Raw genomic sequence first — 19,051 nt, forward strand, 5'->3', positions numbered from 1 at the left:
GTGTGCATGATGTCGCAGTGCTCTTGAATGGAAGTGTGCTACTCCACACCATTAACAAGCTCACATGGCTGTCAAAATAACCCGGGAGAGTGGGAGAGCATTAAAATGCTGACAAAATTTGCCTGCATGGAGAGGCACTAAAACTTTGTTAATTATAACAACCTGGCGGGGTGTGAAATCACAGCAAGTTTTAAGTTGCTGACTTGATTGCAGTCTTGGAGTCTGATTTTCCTTTACACTATGGCCCGTTTATACCGCTCAGGGGATACGTGTAAATTACACTTAGACCTACTCGAAGAGGCCCCTTTCCCTGGCCAGAATGGTGGGAAAGGACCTGAGGTCCTCTGCGCTTTAAAGTTTTGTCATCTTGCTATTGGTGTATCACGCCTGCAGAACGGAAGAGGCTGTCTCGTCTCCTGTGCTCTTTAAGGGAGTTGTTTTTCAGATTCTTTTCGGGGGCGGGGGGAGAAAGCTGCGAGTTTGTCTTCCTCCTGAGTTTCCCCGGGAACATCATCGAGTCAGGGAATAAGACTAACCCTTACAGGCTCAAATCCGGTTCTGCGCAGAGAGGGTTTGCAGAAAATCAATGCATCTCCAAAGGGTTTGTCTCCAGTGGAGGGATTGACCGGAATGGATATTGTGGAATAAACTGTTCCACAAAAATGAATCCAGAAGCACTCTTGTGTGGACACTCCAACTCTGGAATAACTGTAGCGCTTTCTAAGGGATTTGTCTACACGTGAAACTTATTCTAGATTAAGGAGAGGTGTTACTTTAAAGCAGAACAGCTATTCTTGGAGAACTCTGTGTGGCCTGATCTACACTAAAGGGGAAAGTCAACTTAAGATACACAATTCCAGCTACCTAGCCTGTAGTCTAAGTATCTTACGTCGTGTTTGGTGCTGTCTACACAGCGAGAGGTTGACAGGAGCGCGCGCGCGCACACACACACACGCACCCTTCTCCCCCCCCCCCCCATGGTTTCCCTTACTCCTCTTGAGAAGCAAGACTATCTGTGCCAACGAGGGAGCCCTCTTAGTTCAAATGAGAGATTCTTCACTAGACCTGCTAAATCAAACCCTGGAAAATGGACTGTGGCAGCGTTGATCTTCCGCGTAGTGTAGACATGACCAGTGTGAGCCCTGTAATTCCGGAATAAGAGTGGCTTTTTGTGGTTTAGCGCTTAATCCACTTCCAAAGTGGATTAAGCTAATTTGGAATAAGGTACTCTTTAGTCTAGAATAAGAGCGTTTATACATGGACTTGTTCCAGAATAGTTATTCCTGAATAGCTATTCCAGAATAACTCCAGATGTAGACAAGCCCTCAATCTACCTTATTCTGAAATAATTTCTTGTAGGCACACTCCTCCATATTCCATTTAAATCCTAGTTTGAAAACTAAGAGCTGTATTCTCCACTGCCCCTTAGGCAAAGTGGTTGCAAAGTACCACCCATCTCATCTGGTAGCACTTTGCACTTGTTTTGCTCTGGTGTGAATCACAAGGTGCCTTTACCCAACTCTGATGGGATAAAGGGACTTTAAAGTGAAAGTGACTGTAATTTACTGCCAGAGCAGAGGAAAGGAATGGTAGAGACTGATCTACGCAGTTATCTTCATTAGGAGCATGAAAAAGACCACGTCTACACTACCATCAGATCTGCTTTGTGCGGACACAGCCTGCCCCAGCGGAAGGAGTTTTCCTGTTGGAATAGTAACACCACTTCCTGAAACATTAGTTAAGCACTCTTCTATACAAGCGAAAGAACTGGGTTGCCAATATAAGATTCTTCTCCATTTAGGAAGGTACCAGCAAACCTTTTCTAGTGCTGAAAAGGCCTTAAGTGTAAATGTGAATCAGGCTCAGGAGATTGGGACCCTTGATATGAGTGACATGCTGCATGGTCCTTGGGCTGACCTTCTGCCCCAAGGTGGTTTCTAGCTCTGTTTTCCCTTCCCTGTGTCTAGAAGCTGTGTTCCTGATAAACTGTGCGCTTGGCTGGCCACCCTGGAGAGTTTCAAGTGCCGCCCAGATGATTAGCTGAGCACCCTCAGCTGGCAGCATGTGTTTCCATTGGTGGTGTACATCCACACATGCCTTGGTGCACATAACAAAATTTATTCTGCACATAGGTGGAAAAAAAGTTAGAGAGCATTGTCTAGAAGCTCAGGTAAGGTCTGCTGGTTAGTCTCTCAGGAGCCAGAGAGGAAAGAAAATCCTTTTGGAAGGTCAGGGTCGGAGCAGCAATAAATCCAATCCCAGAAAGCAGTTGTCTGATTGGCTTGCTACCATGGACTGGCTGTATCCCAAACCAAATGCCTCTTGGACTTGATGTGACCTTCCCAGAAACAAAGGTGAAATCCTAGCCACCATGAAGGCATTTGTCTTAAATATTCTTAACCCACGGAGCAGCAGCCACAGCCTGGACTTTTGCTGGCTGCAGGATGCGCGCCTGGAAGGCCTGTTTTCTCCACCTTCTAGGGTTTAGTCGACACGGAGCCGAACCGCACACTGAACAGAGCAACCTGCTGCTTTGCAAAGAACTGGCTGCAGAAACTGGCGCGCTAGGGTGCTTGGAGGCAACTGTCCCCCTCAACTCCCATTGAATGAGCATGGAGAACAACTCGCTGTCTCGACCGAGGCCCTAAATGACCCACCGGGCATCGAGCCATGCCAAGCTTGGGCTAAGCTGGATTCACTGTTAGGCTTCATTGGGGGTGACATGTGCCTGGGTGTTTCGGATTAAAGTCAAGCCGCTTGAGTCCAGATTAACATAGACAGCCCGGATGATCTGGTTTGCAAAGAGGGCTGAATCATGCCCTCGGAGACACCCAAGTAGCTCCCAGTAAAACCAGTGCAATGTGGGAGGGGTTAGGTCAGGGGGGCAAATACTGGCTCACAGGCCGGATCTGGTCTGCCAGGGTTAGCCCCCACGCCGCCGTTTTTGCCTGTGCAGGTATGGGGAATTGTAGCTCCTGATGGCTGCAGATCACCTCTGCTGGCCAATGGGAGCTGTGATCACCTGTACCTGAGGAGATGCAGGTAAATATAGTGGTTGCGGCCAACCCAGAGCTAAACCTGGTGAACTGCTACTGTTTTATTGCCCACCTCTGGGCTCGGTACGGCTATCCCAGGGCAGAATTTTTGCATGGTTTGATAATGGACCTCAGGGTCCACTCTTAAAATGGGGGCTTCTTAATGAGGGAGATCCACAAATCTCATTCGGGACCCAATCCTGTGAGGAATTTAGCACTGCTGAGAGATGCTGAGTGCCCCTGATTCCCATGGAAGTCTTAGGCATGTTCAGTGCAGGGGTGGAGGAGGTTAAGCTGGAGTTAAGTCGCCTTTGTCCTTCTCTGACCTGATCTCCAGTTACACTAGGTCCCTTCATTCCATGCTGGTAGCACAAAGGGGCCTTAAACTGAGTGTAGAACAAGTTGGGCAAGTTAATTTCGCTCTGTGCCTCAGTTTCCCCCTCTGTACAATAAGAGCAGCGTCCTACCTCACAAAGGGGGTCGTGCCAATCATAGAATCAATGATAGAATACTAGGACTGGGAGGGACCTCGAGAGGTCATCGAGTTCAGTCCCCTGTCCTCATGGAATCCAATACCTTGGGCAAGTCAAATTCGCTCCGTGCCTCAGTTTCCCCATCTGTACAATAAGAGCAGGGTCCTACTTCATGAAGGAGGTAGTGAGGAAAATTGCATTAAAGACTGCAGTGTGCTCATGTACTAGGGTGTTGGGAACCAGATAATTACCTATGATAGTCTTTCCAGCATGTAAATTAGAATCACTTCACGGCATTCATCCGTAAGGGTAAAATTCATCCCCGGTGCAGAGTGTCAGCACAAGATCTGTGCAAGCCAGCAAAATAGGATTTAAGTGGGATAGTGTTCCCTCTAATTTTTTCCCATCTGTGTGCAGAATAAATTTTGTTTTGTTCACCAAAGCATGTGCGGATGTGCACCACTAATAGAAACACCTGCTGTGGGTGCTCAGCTAATTAACTGGGTCGCCATCCAAGTGCCCAGCTGACTGGGAATGCTGGCCATAGGATCTCTGTGCAGAGTGAATGTCCCTGAAAGCATTGCTACCACCTCTGCTGCTGTTTCGGTTTAAAAAGAAGCATCTCTTTGAACCAGTTCACTTTGGCTGGTTTGCTTATGGCAAGTTACATTGAACCAGAGTCTCGTTTAAGGCCTTTTTTCCCTAGTCAGGCAGGGAAATGGCACCTTAGTGCCCTGGTGAATCAAGCCCGGGGTATTTTAAACATCAGAAGGGGGGGAAAAAAAACCCAGCACAAATGATCCAGCAAGGGGAGGGTATATGGGCCCTGGAATCTGTTACTGATGGATTTGAACATGGCCTGGTGTTTTAGACTGCGGTGTACGACAATCGCCCCCATGGCTCAGACAAGCAGTCTACCTGGCTTATTGTACTGTAGCAGGAGCCAGCAATCCTACTGCCCGTCGGTGATTACAGCTGAGAGTTTGGAAACCTAACACACTGATGGTTTTAACACCTCCGGCTTATAATTCCTTCTCTTTTTGCTTCCCCAGCAGAACGCACAGAGGTTAGGAGTTTCCCAAGCAACTCATTCTTTAACTACACCAGTCGTATCAGTGGCCACTCCGAGTTTGTTGAGCCAAGGCCTGCCTTTTTCTGCCATGCCCACCGCATACAACACAGGTAAGTCAATTGGACATGACATTATGGTGTCGGTGGGAACGGATAAGTGTCCTGTTGCCATGACGGGGTCAGCTTTCCTCACACAATGCACAAACATCCTGTGGAACTCCTTGCCACAAGATATTGCTGAGGACAAGAGGGTCGCAATATTTTTTTTCTTCGTTTGTTTTGAAAGAGTGGCCATTTATTTGGCTAATGAGAACATCCATTGTTACATCCGTAAGGATTTTAAAGATGTGACTTTCATTTATAGGAAGGCCTCGTTACTCCGTGTAAAAGTGCCCTGCAGTGGGGTGTTACGTACAGTTTACATCTGTGGTTAAAGAAATCTTAGTGCAAATGAGCAGCCAGACCAAAACCCAGCATGCCGCTGGGCATAAGCCAGTTGCTAACTGATGGGGGGGTTAGGAAGAAAGTGGGGGACAATCCGGTGACTCTACAGGACCTGGGGCTCCAGCCAGAGCCCTGGGTCCTTTAGAAATGCTGCACGGTGCACTCCAGGTGATTTTTTGGGGGGAGGGGGAAATCCGTCCAGGGCTGGGAGCTGGCTGCCCTAGTCCTGCCTCTTTCAGCACCACAGGACCCTTCCCCACTGCCCAAGGGCCCAGCATTCTTGTCGGCTCCCCTTAAAGGAAGAGAGATGAAAGTAACAAAACACTGTCCCCAGAAAAGGCATTACGCCTCTGGAACCAGTCCCACACCCATGCAGAAGGGAAGGGTTCTCGGTTTCTTGTCTAACTCAGTTTGGCACTTGCTCAGAGACTATCTTGTAAAAATGCTGCATGAAGTTGTTTGTCTGGGAGAGCCCAGGGTAGGCATGTGGGGAACACCCTCTAATTACTAGGTGTAACCTCGCAGATGTCTGCTCCCAGGCAAGGAGAAGTCTCCTCTCCTTGGGTGGATTTCAACTTGCTCAGAGCACCCAGTGCCAGGGCCCGACAAGAGATTGTAAATGGAGCAGAGGTGGGGGCTCACGCCCTGTGCACAGGGGTGAATTTCAGCCTCTCTCTCTCTCTCTCTCTCTCTCTCTCTGGGCTTGTCTTGTGAAGACACCAAAGGGGAAAAAAGGGTTCCCACGTGGCAGCCTGAATTAGGGATGCTAGATATCGGTTAATTGAAGAAACATGTAACTGCATCAAACGTGAGCGGTTACACGACTATTCGATAGTTCCCAGTGGCGAGAGTGGCAGCCAGCACGCTCCCAGCCGCACTCCTGGAGAGTCCCCACCCACCCGCACTGCTGCCTCGGTATCAGAGGTAGCAGCGTAAGGCAGCAGCAGCCCCTGTCGGCGGAGAGCCCTCCACGGACAGAGGCTACTCCAGCATCCCACAGAACAGCCTTTGTCCCCAACAAGCTTGGGCCCACCACTGACAGAGGCTACTCCGTGGCAGCCTCCCCTGCCGCCTCCCCACCACGCTCCTGCCTTCTACTGGCTCCTGCCTGCCGCCCTCATCTTCTGCACTGCTGCCTCTAGATCAGGAGCAGCAGTGGGGGAGGGGAGGAGGCAGTTCTGTGGGATCCAGTGCTCATGGGGAGCCAGCATTAAAAGCTGGCTCCACATGTTCACACCCGACTGCTGCCTCTGATAGAGAGGCAGCAAGGTGGGGCAATGCGGGTAGCCGATAGAATTGGCCAACAAGCCCAGGGTTATCAGTTAATCGTGTAGTCCAGGGATGGCCAACCCGCAGCTCGCGAGCCGCATGTGGCTTCCCCCCGTTAAAGTACGGATCACAAAGCCTCCCCCATGGCCCCGTGGCTCATGAAGCTGCCCCTGTGCCCCTAGATATGGCCTATACTCGCCAGGTTAGATGCTCAGCAGGTTAGATCGCCATCTGGCGCGGCGATTCAAAATGGCGTTGGCAAGATGGCCTCGGCTGATGTGAGCCTGATCTTGCCAAAAAGTCTTCTCTTTTAAAGGAGCAGCAAAGGTTTTTTTTTTTTTTGGTCAACAACTCGGGGGGAGCTCTTCCTTTTTTTATTTTATTTTATTTTGCCTCAACAACAAATATGCTCAAAAAAATTCGGGTGCGGCTCTTCGCATTTATTCGCTGTTTCGGCTCTCTTCATTTAATGGGTTGGTCACTCCTGGTGTAGTCGACTACAGGTTAATATCCCTAGCCTGAACATTTGACTAAAATACCTGATATTAGAGATGCTATTATGATGATCATTGCTTATATTGCTGCAAGGCCTCACTATCTCCAATGAGATCGGGGCCCCATTGTGCAGCATGCACACAAAATGAAGGACAGTCTCTTCCCCAGAGACTCACTTTTCCTCTGCCCTCTGACCAGGCAGACTATTTTTCTGCTGTCCCACATGCTACCCAATGAGCCAATCTGCTGTTATTAAACAATAACCATTTCCACAATGAATTAAACTAAACTCCGTTAAGCCCACTTGAATTTTGAATGGGAGCATTCACACGGGAGCTTAATCTGGTTTCACTAACCCCCTTTCAGTTCACACCTTTAGGTAATTAAGATTCATTTGCCCAAGTGTCCCCTTATAGACAATCTCAAATTAGGGGTTAGCTGGAATTTGAGCGGCTTTGGGTTTCAGATAGTGTCCTTCATCCAGGAGAACAATATAACCTCCTCAGCAGTGTGTATTACTTGCCCCCTGTATGCCTGCTCTGAACTAGCTCAAACTGTAACAATGTCAATTTTCACTTGTGGGAAAATCTGCAATTCAATCCCCAAGTGTTGGCCAAAGCTGATGGCTGTCTCACCCAGGGGCCATACAGTGCTACCAAGCCTGAATAGATCATAACCGGTGTCAGTGACCCAGCCAGGCACAGAGCCGAGGAGAAATCAAACACTGGGTCTTTCTGGTGGGTGTGCCTCAGACTGGTAGAGTCACTTTGGCAACCTTTCAACTCCCCTTCAGCCATCTCTTTGTGACAAGCTGCTGCAAGCAGGTTTGTCCCTGCAGGGGTGGGGAAGACTGAAACCACAAACGCCAACATTGAGGGGCGGGGTGCAGTGGGTGATGAGTTGCACCCAGGAATTCTGGCTCTATTGCAAGTACATCAAATGCTGAGACAATACAGTAGCACCGCCTTTGATCAAAGGTCGTTTTTTTCCCCCCAGAAACAATTATCTGGCAACACTCAATTACTCACAGCTTGGCCAGCCCTTCTGAATTTACAGCAAGTTCCATGCTGTTTGGTCTTCTGACAGCTCTTGGTCCTAGAGTCATGTGATTATATGAAACTTAAAAAAGATTAAGTACATTTCTAGCCCTCATGATTGCAGAGAAGAGCTGGAAAACATGATTCCTCAATGCTCAAAAAACAGATTTTTAAGCCAGTCTTATGGTTTTTCAGGGACATGATTCATGATGTTTAAACACCTGAGATTGACAAAACTGTATTTGTCTCTTTGGGATTAATATGCATAACAGATGTCTACAAAGAGGATAAAGACTTTTATATATAAAAAGTACTGTGTTGTAGACTAAAGAGGCCTTATCGTAAAGTAAGGCCCAGTATCTCTCTGTGTATAGTTACTAAATCTCTGCACACACATACACAAAAATTGTCACTAAGAATTTGCCCTCCCCCATCATCTTTCCACACAATAATTCATTTTTCAGGGCACCAAAATGATTTGTGAATTTAAATCAAATTTGAAAAATAGTTTCAGCCAAACCTCTTCACCTCTTGGGTGAGATGTACTAAAACAAACAAACAAACAAACAAACCAAAAAACCTGAAAACAAATCTCTGAAGTATCAAAATGTTTGTGTAGAAAATATCAAAATCATTTATTTTGATATTTAATTTCAAATGGAGTTTTGAAGCAAAATGTAAATTTGAATAAATGTTAAAAATATTTTGTTTCACCTAAGTGAAACCATTTTGGTTTTTTGTTTTGTCTGGAAAACTGAGGGAAAAAATCCATTTGGTTCAAAACAAATTGATTTTTTCCGGTTTTATTTTTTTAATTTGGCTACCAAATTAAAAGGAACAAAACTAACTCAAAACTAACAACAACCTTTTTTTCCCCTCAGCTTTAGTAGTTAGTATATACGAATGCCATCTATTGGAATGTGAGAATAGGGTGTGTAGTATTATTCATAAGTTTATATGTTTGATAAAATTGTTGTTCCATAGTTGAGAAACTATTTAGATAAGCTATTGATGGTCCAAGACCTTATCTACACGAGAGAGTTGCACCAAACTAAGGTCTGTTTCAAAACCGGTTTAATTAAACCAGTGCAAATACTCTTATTTCAATGTAAGAAACTAAATTAATTCAGTTGAACTGATCCCTAACCCTAACTCCAGTTCATCTGATGAAGTGGGTTTTACCCAGGAAAGCTCATGATTCTCTATATTTTGGTGAGTCTCTAAGGTGCCACTGGACAACACATCGTTTTTTAAATAAACTTGGTTGAAACTGAAATAAGAACATTCATACAAGCATCTAGAACAGGAGCAACTTACTGGGTTAGACGCATTCTGATTCCAGTCACTTCTCCTCTCAGTGGAGAATGACTTGAATCAGAGGCCAGTCCTGCATGGCAACAGCATGCCAGGTATATCTGCCTCTGTTTCTCCTTTGAGAGTTCCCCCAAAGGAATCTCGTCTTTCTTCGTGCCCAGTTGTCCTTGTGGGGCTAATTTCTTACAGAAGAAAGCCTCTGTGTGCATAACAAAGACTCAATACCATAGCCCAGCGAGCAGATCCAATATAGCCCTGATATTGCTCACCATGCGCCATCTCTGCCAGCACAGCCAGCCAGCCCTTTGCACTGCGGTGTAATCCCACAGTTCCCTGTAAGAACCCCTCACCCTTTCTGCTGGGAGCCAGCAGGAAGCAGGTTAGCACCTGCCATACTACCCTGCCTTCATCCTACTCCAACCCTTAGCTCCAGCTTACAACCAGAAGGTGGCTCCCTCTGTGCTGCTCCTCCTGCTGTCAGCATGTACAGCACCTAGCACCCTGCGGCCTCCCGTCTGCTACCATATTAATAAGAAGATGACAAGATTTTTAGAAGGCTGAGTCAGGAGGAAGAACGGAGAGGAGGGGGTGGCTGTGCACTGGTGGGTGGAGTGGAGCAGATTAGGAAGCCAAGACAGCTTGTGTCTGATTACGCAGGAGGATCACATGGAGTTTGTTAAAGTGATGGCCTTGCTGATATGTCAGCTAACTCAATTAAACAGCAGCAAGATCAATGTCTGCAGCCGCTTTTATCATGCCAGACATCTCAAGGAGCTTTCATAACAAAACAAGACGCTGATCAAACACAAAAAGTTGATTATTCCATTAAGATGCAGGCGCGTCTTTTGGTTCAGACATAAACTAATTCTAATCAACGGAATGTAACAGTCCCGCTTCCATTTCCTCTGTGCTGCTTAGCCCTGCCCTGGGGTAGAAGTGCTGCTTGGTGCACTGTACAGAGTGAAATAACTTGGGTAAGCATATGAATGTGGGCACCACTACCTCCTAGTTTGGGCGGTGGGAATACACCAGTGCCCTGTACTGGGTGGAATTGGCATGTATATTTATGTTTATATTAGGGATAGAATAGCCCGCTGAATTGGTTAAATGGAGAAGCCCTTGCCTGTGACATGCCCGGGCCACTGCGAACAAGGGCTTCTCCAGATGTAGCCCCTGCCTGCAATGTGCCAGGGCCCAGCCACGGAGAGGGGCTGCGCTAGGAAAAAACCCTCCGTCCCAGTTAACCAGTTAACATTTCACATCCCTAGTTTATATCCTACAATCCTGTACAGGATAGTGTGTGTATGCATGTGTGTGCGTGCGCACATGTGCGTGCGTGCGTGCATGGACATTTGTGCAATTTATATACCGCTACCCTCCACTGGAATCAGTGTGTGTGTGTGTGTGTGTGTGTGTGCAAAGGTGCGCATTTCTACAGCACTTCCATGTATGGGATGTAATCCCTTTATGTGTGTGCAGGAACCTCTGCAGTCTCTTGGATGGAATCAGAGCTGCTTATTCATGTGTCATGTGCCCTATATGGCATACAGCTAATGGTGATTCTCCTTTAACTCAAATGGCCGAGGTCTGTGGTTTTGGAAAAGGAGGATGTGCAGTCTATCTCCAGTTTTGCTGGGCTGTTCTGGGCAACTGTAGTGCACAGCACAGTGGCACCTGCGAGGTTCCTTAGCTGCCTACATTTTTATCACAACTTGGAGAAGGATTTGGCCTTCACCCTCTGGCTAGCTCAGAATTCGGTGTTGAGACAGACTTGCCGCCGAAATAGTGAAGAATTTTGCTTCTTAACAGTGTGTCTTCTCTTTCAGATTACCAGCTGACCAGTGCGGAGTTATCCTCTCTCCCAGCGTTCAGTTCACCCAGCGGGTTGTCGCTCGGCAACATCTCTGCCTGGCAGCAGCAACAGCAGCAGCAACAACAACAGCAGCAGCAGCAGCAGCAGCAACAACAACAACATCTTGTTCCTGTATCGCTAAGCAACTTAATGTAAGGGAAATGGAGGCGTATTACTTACCTGATATTGCTTTAGAGAACATCCATTCTGACCACTGGCTATTATGTGTCATCCAGATACCACTGTATAGAACCTTACCACGCCAGAGTTTGATCTTTTGGCATTTGATTTAGCAGGTCTAGTTAAGACCTGCTAAATTGAACACTGAGGGTGGCTTCAGTCCGCGCCGTGGCAGTCGCAAGGAATAAGGGAAGCTGACAGGAACATTTGCTTCTGTCGGCCTCCCTCTGTGAAGATAGCACTGAGCTCGGCTTAAGGTAATCCAACTCCAGCTATGTATTTTATGTATTTTACGTAGCTGGAGTTGTGTGCCTTAACCCGACATTCCAGTTATAGTTTAGACCTGGCCTTAGATGAAAACATTTCAGTCCTCAGTCAGTCCATTTCCTCAAATGCATGCTGTAGCTGTGTATGTCGACAGCAGTTAGTCATGATTTGAGGAGGCAGTTTTGCCTAGTGGTTGGAGCAAAGAGGTCATGGAACCATCACTCCTCAGTTCCATGCCTGGTTGTTCCAAAGACTCCCAAGTCACTTCCTTACTCTGTGCCTCAGTTTTCCTCTAGTAAAATGAGGAGAATGAGTCTGATCTACCTTACAAGGCCTTAATTTAATGTATTTTTAAATTCTGGTCTGGAGAGTTCTCTAGAAGGGCAAATTCTTCTTATTCCTTTAGTGTTTAAGATGGTTGACATTTTGGTGAAAAATGAAAAAAACATAGTTCTCTACTGAAATCCCACTATGGTGCCTCATGGGAGTTACAGTTTGGATGCTCCCATTCTGTATAGACAAGGCTCCCTCAACAGACTACATTTCCCATGGTGTAACTTGGGCTTCCTCCTTGTGAGGGGACGCAGTTGCATCATGGGAGTTCTTGGCCATGGTGCTTCATGGGAGATGTAGTCAAGAGCAGGGGCATGAGGAAACCAAGCTACACTCCTGTGGGGTATCACAGAAGCTGTCCGAATAGAAATATTTCAGTGTTTTGTCTGAAAAAACGAGTTTGGTCTTTGTGATGACAATGAACGCTTTCTGCAGAAAGTGGACATTGTTTTGCAAAAACGAAAACCTGATTTCCAACTGAAAACCTGCCAGAGCTCTAAGCATCATTGTCAGAGGGCATTGTTAGCGAACCGTGGAATCCCTGACGAGTTCAGAACCTGTGCAACCTGCTGCCTGCAGCCACTCCTGAGTAATAATAGAATAATGTTACACACTGCACTGCAGGCTACAGACAGCACCCTCATTAAGATGGTTCTGTGCTATGCCCCCAGGTTTGAGCAGCAGTGAGTCTGACTGTGGGTGGCCGATAACGAGCCCAACCAAACCAGCCTTGAACTTTGGGGAATTCTGTGTCTGAACATTGATAGGAATACCAGGGGCTTCATTAGGGTTGCCAGGTGTCCGGTATTGACCTGGACAGTCTGGTATTTTTGCCTCCTGTCCGGTAAAAAAATTCAGAAAATACTGGACATCTAAAATGTCTGGTATTTTCTGATTTTTTTTCCCTCCTGCCAGGAGGCAAAAATACTGAACACCTGGGAACCCTATGACACACTCAGCAACTGGGCCCAGCCCCCGGATCCGCTACCAGGCCCCCCAGATGTCCCCCCAACCCTGGTACCTGGTTCCACAGAGGCTTGTCTTGTGGCTGCAGCAGAAAAACAAAATGGCCATCAGCAAAAAAAACGTTTCTTAAAGGGGCTGTCCCTTTTTTTTTTTTGTTCAACAACTGTGGTCCCCTCCCCTCCTTATTTTTTCCTCAACAGAATTTTTTTCCAGTGTTTTTTTTTCTTTTGGGGCGGGAGGGGGGAGGAGTTTGGTATTTTTGGATAAACCATCTGGCATCCCTAGGCTTCATTTGCTATGTGGGCATGGAGTTGCCTCCCCCAGACCAAGCCCCCCTCGCAGGGTCTCAGAGCCCAGGTTATAGCCAGAGCCCAGATGTCTACACTGCAATATTAGAGCCCCCACAAGCCTCAGTCAGCTGACCTCAGCGGGCCGACAGCCTCGCAGGGCCTTTGGGCAAAGCGGGAGTGGGGGAACTTCTCTGCACCTGGAAGGGGTGGGGCCTTGTGTGGAAGGGGCGGGGCTGTGGCTAGGCAGCCTTCAGCATCGCCTGGAGGGTGCCGCACCTCCCTCAAGCAGCCCTGAGTGCTGCCCCACACGCTCCGGCCACAATTTAAAGGGCCCTGGATGCTGCTACGGTATCAGTGGTGGCACATGGGAACTCTGGGCCTTTTTGTACCACTAAGCCTCCCCTTTGCCCCTCCTCCCCCCATCAGCAGGCCTGACTGACCTGGATCAACTGTGCCCATGCCATGAGTTTTTTTATAGGGCAGATCATACCTTTAGGGAGAAGACATTTCCTGTCCCAAATATCTTGCAATCGAACTAGACGAAATAACAGTTGTTGTCCTCCTTCCCAAATGGGAAACTGAGGCCCAGAAAGTAAGGGCTTGTCTACATGGGGAGGCTGACCCAAACAGCTCTTGTGCAATAGCTCCCCTTGTGGCCCCTTTATTTTGCACTAAATAGGGGGCTTCCAAAGCTGAGTACTTACTCGTGGAATGAGGAGTAACAGTAGTTCGAATTAGGATCTTTAATTCGAACTACCCACTCCGTGCCGCGTGTAGCCGCGGGCACGGAGTTTGGACTAAGGGGGATTTAAAAATGGTGTCGCCCGGGAACATGCAAATGAGGCCCGGGATATTTAAATCCCAGGCTTCATTTGCAACTCTGCTTGCCCTAATTACCCTACCTAGCTCCAACAAACGAGCTAGTGTAGACGTACCCTAATAGAGCATCTGCGCAGGGAGCCATTGCAGTCCACATTGTATCTAGGAGTGAGCCTCTCAGCCAGAGACCCATGCCCGGGCACTCAAAAATGCTGCAGAGATGGCGGGACCCGTGTTCTCAAGTCACAGCCAGGGTGGGCTTGACAGTCGGAGTGACAGTCTCAGAACATCTTGATCCCAGGAGCAGCGCAGACACGACTTGGGTGGCTTGTGCTAGGTCATGCAACACCTAGGGGGCAGAGGCAGGGATGGGACATTGCCAGAAGTCTAGCCTGGGTGTGCAGCTGCCTTTGGGGGAGTCAAAGGCAGGCAGCCAGTTTGATCAACCCACGGTCAGGCCGGGCTGTCAGCAGAATGAGCAGGAGGCTTGTGTGTGCAGGGGCATGTGACCTTCCTCAGTCCTTGGCCTGAACTGTCGTGTTGGGCTGTCTGCTGGGAAGGTGCATTCACCACCAACAATGACTGTTTACCATGTTACGTGGAATCTGGACAAGCCTGATCCTCAATCCCCAGTCCAGACTTTTCGCTCCTCAAAACACTTTTCATTTGTAGTGAGCCTCTGGGGGGTAAATCAGCAGAGATGGAGCCACCCTGGTTGACATCAGCGCAGGATTTGGCCCTGTTGCTGTAAAAAGATCACGTTATCTGGTTGAGCACTGTGCAGAAATCTCTAGCACGGTCCGGAGCAATGAAAGGGATCCTGGTGTGTTCAGACTGTAGGAGAATGTTGCAGTCAGCTGGCGACTGTGTGTGTGTGTGTCACTGCCATCTACTGGTCAGAATCAGACCTGAGTGTTCAAGGCCCCCTCCGTTGAATAATTGCTCACTTTATAATTAGGATGATTGTTTACTTGTGTTACCACCGCAAGTAGGTGCCCTCTTCATGAGCCAGCAGCCCTCCAGTGTGCCCAGTGCTGTACAAACCCAGAACGGTGCTTAGAGGACCTAATCAAGGTCCCCTACCTTTTGCTAGATGCTGCAACAGCGGCACCATGGTAGTGCATCCATGAAGACATGACCTGCAGCACTGTGAGGAGCTCTCCCCTTGGCACGGCATGCCACCTCCCTGAGAGGGGTTAGGTTGGCAGGAAAATTCGAGTGCTGCCTCTACTAAGGATATCAAATCCTATTTAGTCGGTTAACTGGTTAAACATTATGTTTAACCAATTAACTGTTTAAAAAGGGGCGAGCAGAGGTGCCACTCCAGCTCGGGTTGGGCTGGAGCTGACCCCCACTAACAGGGTGATGTTTACTGGTTAACCAGTTTACCATTCACATCCCTAGTTTCAACCAGGGAGTAGGTCAGTTCCACTGGGTTGTTCAGAGGGTTGGATTTTCAGTGGCTCTGAGTTACATAGCTATATTGACCTACTTTCCTCATTAACCAAAGAGCTGGCTGCCCAATTGATCTGGCTAGAAAATCGTTTCTTTCCGCCATGTGAAACGTTTCAATGAATATTTTGTGATTTTCAGCTACAGTTTTCTGTGGCGCTGTTGTGGCCGTGGGAGCCCCACGGTATGAAAGAGATGAGGTGGGCGGGGCAACATCTTTCATTGGATCTGCTGTTCTTGATGAAAGAGACAAGCTTCATGCTCCGCAGCTTGGACTCTCATTAGACAAGACAAATGAGGGCGGGGGAAAGACCCACAGAGAGAGAGAGAGAGAGGAAGTGGCAGGCTCACGCAGGTTGGCAACATGGCCAGGAGCAGATCCCAGGTCTTCTGGTTCCCAGTCTAGCACATGCTCTTTGCCTATTACTGCCGTTCCAAGCCCACTAGCAGTGCAAGCTATGCTGCTGGCAATAACTGTGTAGTGAGGGCTGGCAGCTTTCTGGCCTTGGAATGATCAAATCATCCAGTAGCCCAGTTGAGACTTTTAGGGAGTAGCATCTCCTAGACATAATGGCTCCTTTAGGTTGCTCCTGCAGCATAAATGGGCCTTAGCGGGGCGGGAGGATGCCTGGTACAGTGGTCTTCTGCTAAGTCATTAGGTTGGGCTTTCAGAGACTTGGGTTCTTGTGCTGAGTCTGGGTGATTTGGGAGCCAGCGACTTCCTTTCTCTGTCTCCGGTTCACCATGTAGACCAGCGGGGGCAACTTGAGGGCTGCATGCAACCCAGTGGGGTTCTTGGTGTGGCCCATGAGATATTTTGTTGGCCCTTGTCCATGCACAGGGTTGCCAGATTCTGCTGTTTTTCATCCACATGTTTTGGTTTTCCTACCGACATGACTGAAGGAACAGGCCCGCAGAGCAAGGTCACGTGACATGAGGCGGGGGCTGATTCCACGCAACACCGACTGGGAGCGCTGGGTACTCCCTCTGCAGCCAGTCCCAGCGCTGCGACCGTTCCATCCTCGCACATTCAAGGGACGGAATCAGAGTTAGCAAAACGACCCCCTCCCGAGAGAGCGTCTTGGTTACGACAATCTGGTGGCCCATTGAGATGAAGGAGGCCACTCACACCTTAGCCTTGGTTGCCTCTCACTGGTGTAGACTAATAATATTGAACTGCACTGAGATGGATAAGATCTCGGAATTGCTGTAACAGAAAAGGCCTTTACTAATCAACATTTCTCTCTCCCCCTTTCTCCATCTGTTTCTTTTTTACCTTCTCTGCGATTGTCTCGTCCTCCTTTCCTAACCCGTGTGCATATGCCTATGTTTTCTCCCCTTCCTCCCTTCCCATTCTTGCCTCTCGTCTTCCCCCATTCCCTTCTTGTCTCCTGCCTCCCCTTTCCCTCTCTCCGCTCTCCGTCCCTCCACGGTTGCAGACAAGGGAGCCACTTATCTCACACCACCACGTTGACTGTCAACACCAACCCCAACATCAGCATCAAGTCGGAGCCGGTCTCGCCCAATCGGGACCGTAACACTGCCACGCCGCTCAGCTCTTTCCCACACCAGAGCCGGCATGAGCCAACGGGGCGCTCACCCGTCGACAGCCTCAGCAGCAACGCCAGCTCCTACGAAGGCAACGATCGGGACGACCCCGCCCGAGCTGATTTCGGCTCGTCCCTTGGCCTCCTGAGACCCACGCCCGAGGCCGAGGGAGAGAGCCCGTCCGTAAAGCGCGTGAGGCTGGATGCCTGGGTAACATAACCAGTCCCGACTCTGTGCGAGCTACTTTCTGCTCACGTCCGGGTGGGGGCGGGTGGATAAGGGTGGGGTGGGGTGGGATTGTTACCAGTGATCTGGCTGGGAGGGGGAGGGGGAATGGGTGGAGCTACACGGGTTCGGGGTGGGGGTGGGGGACTTATTATAAACTGCCTGAGAAATAGCTTTAGGATTTTGTAGGCTTTCGTTCTAGCGCCGCAGGCGACGTTTGCAGCACAGAAGGCACTCCACGGCTGACAGCAGCTTAGACTCAAGTATAAGAAGCGGGGTGGGGTGGGGAAACGTGTCACCAAAAAAAAAAAAAAAGTCACTTATCCCAGCGAACAAGTGTTGGGCATTGCGTGCTAGGTTGTTGTCGATAAAATTCCACCCACTGGCGCTCAGGAGTTGGGGAGAGCTTGACACACCTGCCCAGTTGATAAGATCAGACCTGATTCTGAGAGAAGAGTGCCTTTGACGAGAACTACACATAGGAATTCTGTGTGGACACAGGGAATTTCTTATGCACGCACGTACATGTGCACATTTTTGCTCCGATTCTGCAAGGCTCTGTGCCCTCCCAATTCCCATTCATGTGCCGGTCCTTTTCAGCCAAATTCAAATAGAGCTGAGGGGTTTTGCACCAATCAGAGGGTGGCGTTGAACACTGCTTCAGTGCCACTCCAATAGCATAGCACTTCAGTGAGACTTAAGCGATGCCTCTCTTTCCTGGCCCCTCAGCACCACAGGTGGCTGAACTGGTAACCTACCAATGCTGTGGATCAGATGCCGTGTCTCTGCACTGTTTGTAGCTCTTGCTCAGGGCCCAGCATGCTCAGGAAGATCAGACTGCTGATCAATATCACAGGAGGGTTGGCTTCTTCTAATCAGTTTCAACTCCAATTATGTTGCTAAATTAACAATGAATAATAATAATCAGCTGTTCAAAGAGAGCTTTCGCAGTGCAATTTATAGGGTCAGATTGTGAGCCAGCGTAAGTCACCCTAGCTGCATTGTATAATTGGCAAGTAGTCTGGCAAAGGTCAGTGTCGTCCGTGGCACTAAAAGGTGACTTTGCACTGCCAGAACCATATAAAGGGACCTTAGTGTAAACGAGAATCAGGCCCTTGATTTTTAGGGCTTTAACCGGGAATTGAGATGAAATTGAATGAAAGAAAACATCCCCTCTCGTAGATCATCAGATTTGTGCCAACCATTTTTGCAAATGGCAGGTTTTCGAACACCCCACTGAGGTCTAGAGCACTGCATGCTGGAAATAATGCACATACCTGAAAAATGTAAGGGGGGCAGATCATATCAATGTTTATAATAAATCAGTTTCACCCACCAAAGATGGGGGGAAAAGATAAATGTGTAAATCTTACCTCAATTAAAATTGATACTAATCAGATGTTGGCGAAGCTGTAGATTTAAATTAAAGCTGATAACACACAGGAAAAATGATTCACGGACACTTATAAGAATTTTTTAATTTAAATTCTAATTTTTTTTTATTGAAATGTGAAGAATTCTGAACAGCATGTCAGGAATATTTGCAAAATAGCCGCCAACTTGTTTTCTTCCCCAAAATGCAAATTTTTTTAACAGTAACTTGAAATTAGAAAGTTCTGGTCAATTTTATTGAAGAATAAGAGGAAAATGTATGAAAAATTCATTGAACATTGTTTTCCTTCCCCTTCCTCTTCATCAAAATCCAGAATTTTTGAAATGCCTAAAATTCTGTAGCCTGGATTATCGCAAAATGGGTGGGGGAAGATTGCAAACCTTCTATGGAGGGTTTATTTTTGAAATATTGAAATCTTGATTAAAATTTTTGTTGTGATTGGAAACATTCCAACTTGGTGTTTTACATTAGGAGTTCAACTGAGGGAAGTCAGAGCAGTAGAAACCGGGGAGGGCATCACCCTGGGATATTTTCTTCCTGTACAAGCCATTCAAGCTGATTTCTCCTGTCACAATGGCTCAGGCAGTT

At 48.0% G+C, this 19,051-nt stretch overlaps 1 protein-coding gene across 13 annotated transcripts in view; it reads left to right on the plus strand.

Annotated features, from left to right (window-relative positions):
* Window positions 1-17,121, plus strand: part of MEF2D (myocyte enhancer factor 2D) — a 223,051-nt gene extending 205,930 nt beyond the window's left edge. For 5 of the 13 annotated variants that reach the window (XM_075907987.1, XM_075907989.1, XM_075907993.1 and 2 more), the window contains 3 exons: window positions 4,564-4,690; window positions 10,965-11,142; window positions 16,737-17,121. In XM_075907987.1, coding sequence (XP_075764102.1) covers window positions 4,564-4,690; window positions 10,965-11,142; window positions 16,737-17,064 — 633 coding nt within the window. In that variant the 3' untranslated portion in view covers window positions 17,065-17,121. Of the gene's footprint in view, window positions 1-4,560; window positions 4,691-10,964; window positions 11,143-16,736 lie in introns of all 13 variants that reach the window. The other 8 variants (XM_075907988.1, XM_075907984.1, XM_075907985.1 and 5 more) reach the window with 3 other exon arrangements.
* Window positions 17,122-19,051: the final 1,930 nt, after the last annotated feature.

The sequence above is a fragment of the Pelodiscus sinensis genome, chromosome 24 (assembly GCF_049634645.1).
Source record: "Pelodiscus sinensis isolate JC-2024 chromosome 24, ASM4963464v1, whole genome shotgun sequence".
NCBI classification, from domain to species: domain Eukaryota; kingdom Metazoa; phylum Chordata; order Testudines; family Trionychidae; genus Pelodiscus; species Pelodiscus sinensis.